At 40.9% G+C, this 9,399-nt stretch overlaps 2 protein-coding genes across 3 annotated transcripts in view; one reads left to right on the forward strand and one right to left on the reverse strand.

Moving 5' to 3' along the window:
- The window catches only part of rab20 (RAB20, member RAS oncogene family), a 6,018-nt gene extending 4,005 nt beyond the window's left edge, over nucleotides 1–2,013 (forward strand). The window contains exon 2 of the mRNA XM_005747174.1: nucleotides 844–2,013. Coding sequence (XP_005747231.1) covers nucleotides 844–1,436 — 593 coding nt within the window. The 3' untranslated portion in view covers nucleotides 1,437–2,013. The remainder of the gene's footprint in view (nucleotides 1–843) is intronic.
- Nucleotides 2,014–2,040: 27 nt separating this feature from the next.
- The window catches only part of col4a2 (collagen, type IV, alpha 2), a 63,172-nt gene continuing 55,813 nt past the window's right edge, over nucleotides 2,041–9,399 (reverse strand). For both annotated transcript variants that reach the window (XM_005747177.1, XM_005747176.1), the window contains 14 exons: nucleotides 8,695–8,758; nucleotides 8,515–8,589; nucleotides 8,306–8,413; nucleotides 8,101–8,208; nucleotides 7,946–8,017; nucleotides 7,463–7,588; nucleotides 7,254–7,370; nucleotides 6,978–7,139; nucleotides 5,657–5,755; nucleotides 5,399–5,545; nucleotides 5,197–5,313; nucleotides 4,735–4,926; nucleotides 3,961–4,247; nucleotides 2,041–3,351 (listed from right to left, as the gene is read on the reverse strand). In XM_005747177.1, coding sequence (XP_005747234.1) covers nucleotides 3,097–3,351; nucleotides 3,961–4,247; nucleotides 4,735–4,926; nucleotides 5,197–5,313; nucleotides 5,399–5,545; nucleotides 5,657–5,755; nucleotides 6,978–7,139; nucleotides 7,254–7,370; nucleotides 7,463–7,588; nucleotides 7,946–8,017; nucleotides 8,101–8,208; nucleotides 8,306–8,413; nucleotides 8,515–8,589; nucleotides 8,695–8,758 — 1,929 coding nt within the window. In that variant the 3' untranslated portion in view covers nucleotides 2,041–3,096. The remainder of the gene's footprint in view (nucleotides 3,352–3,960; nucleotides 4,248–4,734; nucleotides 4,927–5,196; nucleotides 5,314–5,398; nucleotides 5,546–5,656; nucleotides 5,756–6,977; nucleotides 7,140–7,253; nucleotides 7,371–7,462; nucleotides 7,589–7,945; nucleotides 8,018–8,100; nucleotides 8,209–8,305; nucleotides 8,414–8,514; nucleotides 8,590–8,694; nucleotides 8,759–9,399) is intronic.

The following is a 9,399-nucleotide window of genomic DNA, read 5'->3' on the forward strand; positions in this document are numbered from 1 at the left end:
CACACACACACACACTCACTGGTCTCAGCGATCTTTTTAAGAGGAGTTTGGGATTAATACCTTTGTCAAACATTGAACTTACGACGCAGCCTGGCTTTGGTTGCCTTGTAATATTCCATTTTATACAAACATATTTTTTATGTCGAAGTACTGCAGAACCACACTGTTTAGCTCGGGTGTCATCTGTTTACTTTCCCCCCTCACTTGTTTACAACTATCAGAGGGAGAGAGAGGGGGCTGCAGTTATCCTTGAACCACTAACTGCCGTTCTGCCATAACAAAATAAGAATAATATGTTCAATCAAATATTAATTATGCAAGTTCGTCGATGTTTAAACATCTAGTTACGTACATCTTACTAGTCTCTAGTAATGAAGTTAAATTCGGTTTTATTTAAATAGCGCCAAATCCCAACAGTCGCCTCAAGTTTCATTATATCCTAAGGTAAAGACTCAACAATAATATGAAGAAAACCACAACAATTAGTCGACCTCCTGCCCTTAAATTGTGGGTTAGGCTAGAAGGAAATATGAAAAGCTGCAACATGCAACAACAACAAACATCCCAAAATATCTCAGTGCACTCACTTGTAAAACAGTGCCCCCTGGTGGGGAAGGTTTTTGTTAAAGTCTGTAGAGGTTAAAGTGCACTGGATTCACACAATGCGCCCTTTCAAGCATTCTGCATATTTCAATAACAAAGATTGTTTCTGTTTTCAAACTGCTGACTGTCACACAATGTCTTTCCGTTGCTCGTACAGAAAATCTTTTTTCCTTTTTTAAAAAAAATGAGTGCTCGTGGTGAGTCGGTACTCACTCTTTTGACCTGCCTTTGTCTCCTCAGGCCGGGAACAGTTCCACGGTCTGGGATCCATGTACTGTCGAGGTGCAGCCGCAGTCATCCTCACTTACGACGTCACCAACTGGCAGAGCCTAGCTGAGCTGGAGGAGCGCTTCCTGTCCCTGACTGACACCGCTAACCATGACTGCATCTACGCCTTAGTGGGAAACAAGGCGGATCTCACAGACTCCAAAGCCCAGCTATGCCACGACTCAGATGGCCTAGTCAAGGACCGAACTGAGTGCAACCAGGAGTGCGAGGTGCTGTCTGGTTGTCCCACGCCGCCGGCCTCCCCTACATCCCTACCTGGCGTGATGCTTCGCAAGCAGGTGATCAATGAGGATGCAGTGGCTCTTTATGGGAGAATACTGCGCTATAAGGGCCTGGAGGAAAAGAACAGCTTGCCAGCAGAGAAGATGTGCTTCGAGACGAGTGCCAAGACCGGCTATAACGTGGACACCCTGTTTGAGACGCTGTTTGATCTGGTGCTGCCTTCCATTCTAAGGAAGAGGCAAGAGAATCAGAAATCTCCTACTGTGGATCTAGAGGAATGCAGGATGGTCGGCAGCAAGAAGGGAAGATCTGGCTGCTGTTAGGGGCCAAAGAGAGGTGAGGAAGAGGAGGCGGAGGCCACCTGTAGGCTCATTTTTAACCAAAGGCAATCACCAGGATAGTCTGATGACCAAATGCATACTGTGATGGTACTTTTCCTTTCTTTTTTCTTTTTTTTCCCTCTTGCCTTAACTGAGACCAAACCGTGTTAATGACCTCTTGGTAAAACACAAATCTACACTTCTGATGCTGTGAAGATCATAGTGTCCAGAGAGATTTTTCCCATGTTTCTTTGTAAGGAAGGGACATAAAATGCACGGCGCATTATCACTCTTTGTTTCTGAAACTTTACACTCTAATGACTCGAACTGCACTAATAGCCCAAACGTGCTCGTGAGGACAGACATCACTGCCGTTTGTCAGCGTTTGGCCACCAGAATTTCACGCACATGTAACAGCACTAATTAGTTAGGCTGCACGTTGCACTGTTTATGATGAATTTTAAGGTTTTATTAATCAGACTTTAAAGTTCTGTCACTGTTGAAACTGATCTTTATATTTTATCTGCACTTTTTGGAACTTTTCGATGAGTGTATTTAAAAATAAATAAATAAATAAAAATACAGGTGTTCGAATTTTTAAGCATTCTGTCGTAATAAAGATTTTTTTATTTTGCACTTTGCAGTCTGCTTTGTGAGATTCAGAAGGACAATGACACACAAGTGTAACAAACAACATTTAATCTTTCCGATCCGATGAAATAATCATGTTATAAAAACACTATAATTATATTACAATTATATCAGATGTTGTCAGTATTTTTCTGGTCTAATAATTATTTCTTAAGAAGTGCATGTAGATGAAATAGAATCTTTTCTAAATTCTGTGAAACGCTCCTATCTAACAAAGGGTCAGTGACAGGAGCAAGGATCGGCTATGGTCAGACCTCTGTGTTTACATTCTGTCCTGATGGCGTAATCCAGAGGCTAAAAGTGTAAAGGAAAATGATGTAAGTAGTACTAGATTGGATATACATTTAAAAAACTTGCAGGGATGGGGTCAAGTTCGTTCAGATAGTAAAAACGGTATCAGTGCATTGTACGAACGCGTCAGGAAAAGTTACGTGGCTCTGCAGAAGTTGACAAAAGCAAGCTAACAGTGCATGGTAATTTTATAAAACTCGGCTTTGTAAGAGTAACTGAAAAGAAGCAGGATAACCCTTTCAAAAGTATCTGAACACGTGTTCATGAGCTCCAATGAAACCCTTCTCACCTTCATGTGGCTGAAAAGCAGTGTTAGTGTCTTTATGTCGGGCTTTAAATCCTAAACAATAAGAGCATGTAGTTAAACTAAGCATTGCATACATATGTGCATCTTTGGTTCAGCTGTAGTGTATGGTCTCTGATAGTTAACAATGTGTCATAGTAACTGAGGTAATAAGTTAAAAAATGAAGCACCAAACTACATTTAACACAAAGATGATGTTTCTCCACAATACTGCCGTTCTCACCGCCTCTTCTTATTTATCTACAGTGTAACTCAAAGCTCAAGGCATCTCAATCATCAGTCATTGCATATCTGAGCTCTGCAGCTCAGGGAAACAAGTTTCCCCATTGACAGTGATCTACATTTTCTGGATCCTCTGTTATCTGATCGGTTTTTAGTATTAGACCGCTGTCAATGTGAAGTCTGCTGTTGAGTCTTTCACAAGTTCTTCATGCAGACCTGGCAACGGCTGATGCGTGACAGGAGCTGGCCTGCTTTTAGCGTCTCTGATGACGGCTCAGAGTGGAACTGCTGATCTATGGAGGTTAGCCAGAAGCTCTGCTTGTTAGCAAAGTAGTGGCAAGTGCCTTTGGCCCCGTTGCACTCGATGAATGGTGTTGTGCGGAAGTCCTCCAGGCACGAACCGGGCGACGACAAGGACTGACCTCCGCCTTCGTTTCCTGCTGCGGTGTGCTGCAAGGACAAAGGTGAAAGGAAATTTTAATCAGGCAGATGAGAAGTCGAGTTGAACAATTGAAAATGTGTTTTCTCTGTCAGCAAATCCAATAATATTAAAATAAAGTCAACCAATACAATTGTTTTGGGGCCAGGGCTAATACTAACACCAGTTACTGGGAAAATAATTATGTGTATTTCTGTAGAAGTAGGACAAGTTATACATCAATCAGTTCTGTTAAAAATATTTCCTACATATTCTGACTTTTAATTATAGAATTTAAACATATATTGGAAACTGATTTCTTGTCATATGTGAAGAATGGGGCCATAATTCAGAAAATAAACATCCTGCTGCTTTTAATAAGACTTAAAACTAGAAATTCAGACCATGAATGTAACAGAAATATTTACTAAGGTCAAAGTTCACACTTTTCTGCACAATTTGACTTCTTTATGCTGGCTATTAGAAAAAAAATGCATGTTGGTTGCAAGATGGTTTAGGAATTGGATTTATGGTTCAGAAAGCCACATGCTACTCTACAACTATGCAACTTCTCTGTCTGCACATTATCCCACACACACACACTGTAAATCAGACTTCTGGAACCTGAACCTGAAACTCACCATGAGGAAGGAGTAGCCAATCCACAAGCTGCGCCAGCCTGCAGGACACTGTGGGATGGTGATGTCCTGACTGTGCACTGCTATTGCAACTGATGGAGCTTCACACACTGAGCAGCGGCTGATGTATGGTTTTATGCCGCCCTGCTCGACAGGCATCATAGGAAGCGGGGCAGTTGTTGACAGCCAGTAGGATTTGTCATTTCTGCTGGCGTAGTAACAAATGTCTCCTGGATTGCAGTAGAGGAAGGGCATGGTGCTGAACTTTGAGAGGCAGGAGCCTGCCAAACCTTGAAAAAACAGAAAATACAAACACTTTATAAAAATTACAGGAATTTCTGGCTCCTTTGAAGAAAAATGTAAAGAAATTAAATCACTAAATATCACACAAGTGGAAAAACAAATCAAGCTATTACATATTATATAAATATATAAATTTACGAACTTGTCATGTATAATAAGAAGATGGTATTTTTTCTTCTTTGAAAGGTTCTGTCTGTGTGGTACACTTTAAATAGTTTTATTTAGCAGATTTAAAGTAATCTGACAGAATCTGTCGGTCAACATTTTAAAAGCAGCCTTAAAATAATCAAGAGGTTCATTTCTATCATGCAACACCATCAGGAAGTTACAAATAGTGAAACATTGCTTCTGCGTGACAGTGACCACAAACATGCAGCCGCAGTTGTAAAGAACAACATTCAGCACGAAGAAGCAAGTAAAACTTTAACACACATTAACACATGTAGAGTAATTTTCACACTTAGGATGACTTACCAAGGTCCTGGTTGTGGGCCTTTTCCTGGCCCTCGAGGTACAGCAAGCTGTAGCCATCCCACAGTTTAGCCATACCCACGGGACACATGGGTATCTGATCGGACTGACTGTGTTTCACCAGCAAGTAACCCACACTGACACTGCGGCCAGGCATGCCAGGTAAACCGGAAATTCCCGGGTTACCGTGGTGACCTAATGAGGAATGAGGAGTTCATTCGGTGGTCTTATAACCTACTGAGGTGATGCATTCACATACTCAGTATACCTGAATCATTCAGTATTTCATATATGGCCTCAAGACCTGTTAACCATCTACTCTATGATATTACGATAATCCAATCAGACATTTGACATTTTTTCACTAAATCAACACTCACACAATGTTATAGTTCACACCTACTTTAAATCTTTTAATCCAGGTTTTATTAAGATAATTCCAAAATACCAGAGTATCAGACGCACCTTCCATGCCCTGTAGACCAGGGTGGCCAATTTGTCCACCTTCGCCACGCAATCCAGGGATTCCCGGTCTACCACTGATCCCTGGCATTCCTTTTTGTCCAATGGGTCCCACGAACCCTGTACAGAAACAATATCTATATGTATTAATTGGGCCCGACAATTTTTAGGAATGGTCAACAGCAAAAGTTTTACAATAACTAACCTTGATCTCCAAGAAGACCTTGTGCACCTGGGTCCCCTATATACCCCTTGGGTCCTCGGATACCCTGTGGTCCAGGAAGTCCCCTCTCTCCTGGAATTCTGATGGAAACTGGAGGAGGACCCTGGTTTCCTGGAGGCCCAGGAAGACCTGGAAAACAGATCATATAACAGTGAAGACAAAAAGAAAACGAGCATACATGTACCCACACAGGGTATGATACCTAGAGGTCAGTCAGTATATTATGACTCTATAATTAACCTGGAAGTCCAGTGCTTCCTTTTGGACCGACTGGCCCTCTTTGTCCCTTTACACCAGTCTTGCCAGGTAATCCCATGAATCCTTGCTCTCCTTTCATTCCTGTAACAAAAAAAGCAGATGAAATTAATCATCATAATATGCCTTAGCAGGACCGTATGGGGCATCTTTGGCACAATCTTTTTGTAACTTAAGCTTCTTTGTGTGATTTTTAGGTAATTCAACAGTATTTCTTTGACCTAAATTACTAGTAAGAAGTCTACCGTCCCAAAAAACTGATAGTCATGTGAAAAAGAAACTTTTCACAGGAGTGCTGTGAGCACCATTACTGCTTCCATAGGAATTAGGAGGGTAAGTAGCAAATGCACTTGATTAACTGATCACCGGGGAGTGTGACCACCTCTAAAAAGCAGACATTTAGGCAGTTTGCTGGAATGGAGTTTGAGTTAACACAATCTTCCCAGGAGTGGGCATCCCTGCAACTTTATCCTGTTTCAGACTGTGCAATGCTTAGAGAAACTCCAAAAAAACAAGACTACATCTCAGACCTCATTTAGCAAGCTAAATGTTAAAGTTAATGGCAGAATAATTAGAAAAAGACTGCACTAGTATGACTTGTTTGGTTGCCAGAGAAAAATTATTTTCTCTAAGAACATCACCATATGACTTAGGTTTGCAAATTTACCTCTGAATGCACACAAGACTTCCGGAACAATGTCCTTTGGACAGCTAAACCCAAAGTGGAAGTGTTTGGCCATAATGCACGGCACCACATTTGGTGATAACCTAACCCAGCATATCAACAAACACCTCATATCCACTGTTAATCACAGTGGTGGAGGGGTGAGGATTTTGGCTTGTTTTGCAGCCATGACGCCCTGTTACTTTTCAGTCACTGAACTCCTCTGTGTACCAAAGTATTCTAGAGTCCAATGTGATGCCATCCGCCTACCAGCTAAAACTTGGTTGAAAGTGGGACATGCAATAGGACAATATCCCAAGCAAACCAGTAAAGCTACAGCAGAATAACAAAAAAGAAAGAAAGAAAAGAATCAAGGTGGTAAGTTGGCAACACAAATGAAGAGCTTTGCATTAATGAATACCTGCAAACCTGAATGAACTGAAGCAACGTAAAGAAGAAGGGGCCAAAAGTCATCCACAGCAATGTGTGAGACTGATATAGTTGCACAGACAAAACTGTACTGTTGTGACAAACTCTAGAAATTAAATAATACTGTTGCAATTCCATTAGCTGATTATTTGACCATGTACACTCATGCAGTACTAATTTAAACACAGTTAAATGTTTTAATTTAATCCGTACCTTTCTTCCCAGAAATACCATTTGACCCTATGTATCCAACTGGACCTTGATCTCCTTTAATTCCTTTCCTTCCTGGGAATCCAGGAAAGCCATTTATTCCTGTTACACCCTGCTCTCCTGGGGGAGCGTCCACACCAGAAAGACCTCTGTTTCCAGTGAAACCTGGAAAATACGTCAATACGGGTTAATAAATACAGATAAATTGAAGACAAAGCATCCCAGTGTACTGGTGTGAAATAACAATGGTTTCCTTTCACAAAACTGAATCTTTTTTACCTTGGTATCCTTTAGGCCCAGCAAAGCCAGAGTCCCCAAGGGGTCCCCTTCTGTCTGAGGTCCCATTTAATCCTGGGGGGCCACGGAATCCTGGTGGGCCAGGTTGTCCTTGATCACCTGAATGGATGAAACATGGGATTGTGTCAGCTTTAAGAAAGTTGAATTGTATTACAAATGGGTCTTATTAATGCATGGCGGTAGAGACTAACCATGAGGTCCCTGGAAGCCTTTCGAACCCAGTGCACCTGGAGAACCTGGCTGGTCATTAGGGTCACCGCTGTCTCCCTTCTGTCCTTTAATTCCCGTCTCCCCAGCAGGTCCAGTGATGTTTGGACCTGATGGAAAAAGCCAGGAAATGTGGGGTTACTAAAGTTTTTGCAACACAGAAAAAGCAAGACATATCTTTCATTCTGTTTAGGCTGGATTTAATTGTTGCTTTAATGTCTATGAATACACAACCAATGAAAGACAAAGACACATTTTGATATTATGTTTAGAGTCTAACCCCCAGCTTGTGATGCTATTTTTTGCTATTTTGGATGTTCTTTATCCACTATCCTTTGTGTATCTGAAGTAGTGGTTGACCTTTATTTTGAAATATTAGTGGTATATTCCAGTAGAGGTATTATACTCTATATGTTTTAGGATTGCACACATGGAAAAAATGTCCATGAATTCTTGGAAAATAGTACCTGGTGTTCCAGTGAAACCCTTCTGCCCTTTCAATCCATCTAATCCATCAAGACCTTTTGGGCCAGGAAGACCTGTACACATTTTCATAGTACAGAATAATATTGGAGAAAACAGGCATGTAGTTTGAAGAGAAAGAACAGGACAGTTATCTGACCTTTGACACCCCGGAAGCCAGGAATGCCTGGTTGGCCCTCTTGCCCAGGAGAGCCTGGAAGGCCCTTTTGACCTTGATTACCAGACGTTCCCTTCTGCCCATCCGATCCTATGAAATATATACATGTAAATGCAGTGTCATGCATATATAATATCTAGCATTCAAAACTGTACAATTAAGTGGTCAGTGTGAGTGTGTGTTCTACCTGGAAATCCTGGTAATCCCAGAATGCCTGCCTCTCCCTTCATGCCTTTAATACCTTCAAAGCCAGGTATACCTCTGTCCCCAGTCGTTCCAGTTAGTCCTGTCTGGCCTTTAAGAGGGATATTAAATCATTTAATTTCAGACCATCACTAGTTAACAATTGCTAATCAAAACAAGAAAAGAAGAAATTTGATGAGCTACAGTTTGTACCTGGCTCTCCTATAAATCCATCCTCTCCTCTCAATCCAGGAACTCCAGGAAGGTCTATACGAGGGCCTTTCTCACCTGTGAAATTTATTACAATTTAACACCACATACAAATTTCCCTCATGATCACTATAATCAGTGTTTAAATCTCAGAATGTCTGAAATTAAAGTTCCTGGTTGTACCTCTGTCTCCCTTCCTTCCTGTTTCACCCGATGAGCCATAGGCACCAGGACTCCCTTTAGTTCCCTAAAAAAGTTATATGTGGACAATTAAAAACATATGCGCACACAGGAATGATGTCTGCAAGAAAAGAAACGTGCTGAACATGCAGGTAAAAAAATGAATTTTTACAGACGAAGCTGAAAATATAAATTTAGGATTTAAAGAAGTTCTCAAACCATTCAGGAAGGGAAGATAGAGAAAGAAATTGTAAAGATCAGAGGGTCAAGATACATAACTAGACTTTATCCTGGATCAGTTTATCCTGAATCACTTTACACCTGTTTTTTTATATTGCACTCCAATTGGGCCTCACTGTCTCTAAATCACACTCAATTATATAAAACTTTTAAACAATATTTTTCTTTGAAAAAGTACTACTTCTATAGGAAGTTTAGGGAACTTTAGCTTTTAGCTGCTAACTGCTCCACTATATACACCTACTAGAATCTAGCTGCACCTGTCTGCTGTTTAGCACTGATGTGGTGGGAGTGGGGGGTGTTCTGTGGCTACATAGAGCTAAAACACAGACATAGAGCTTGATCGTGTTACTGTGAAGTAAAATCTTTATATACAGGGAGTGCAGAATTATTAGGCAAGTTGTATTTTTGAGGAATAATTTTATTATTGAACAACAACCATGTTCTCAATGAACCCAAAAAAACTCA

Source organism: Pundamilia nyererei, unplaced genomic scaffold, assembly GCF_000239375.1.
Source record: "Pundamilia nyererei isolate P.nyererei 1_Seehausen unplaced genomic scaffold, PunNye1.0 scaffold00190, whole genome shotgun sequence".
Lineage (NCBI taxonomy): Eukaryota > Metazoa > Chordata > Actinopteri > Cichliformes > Cichlidae > Pundamilia > Pundamilia nyererei.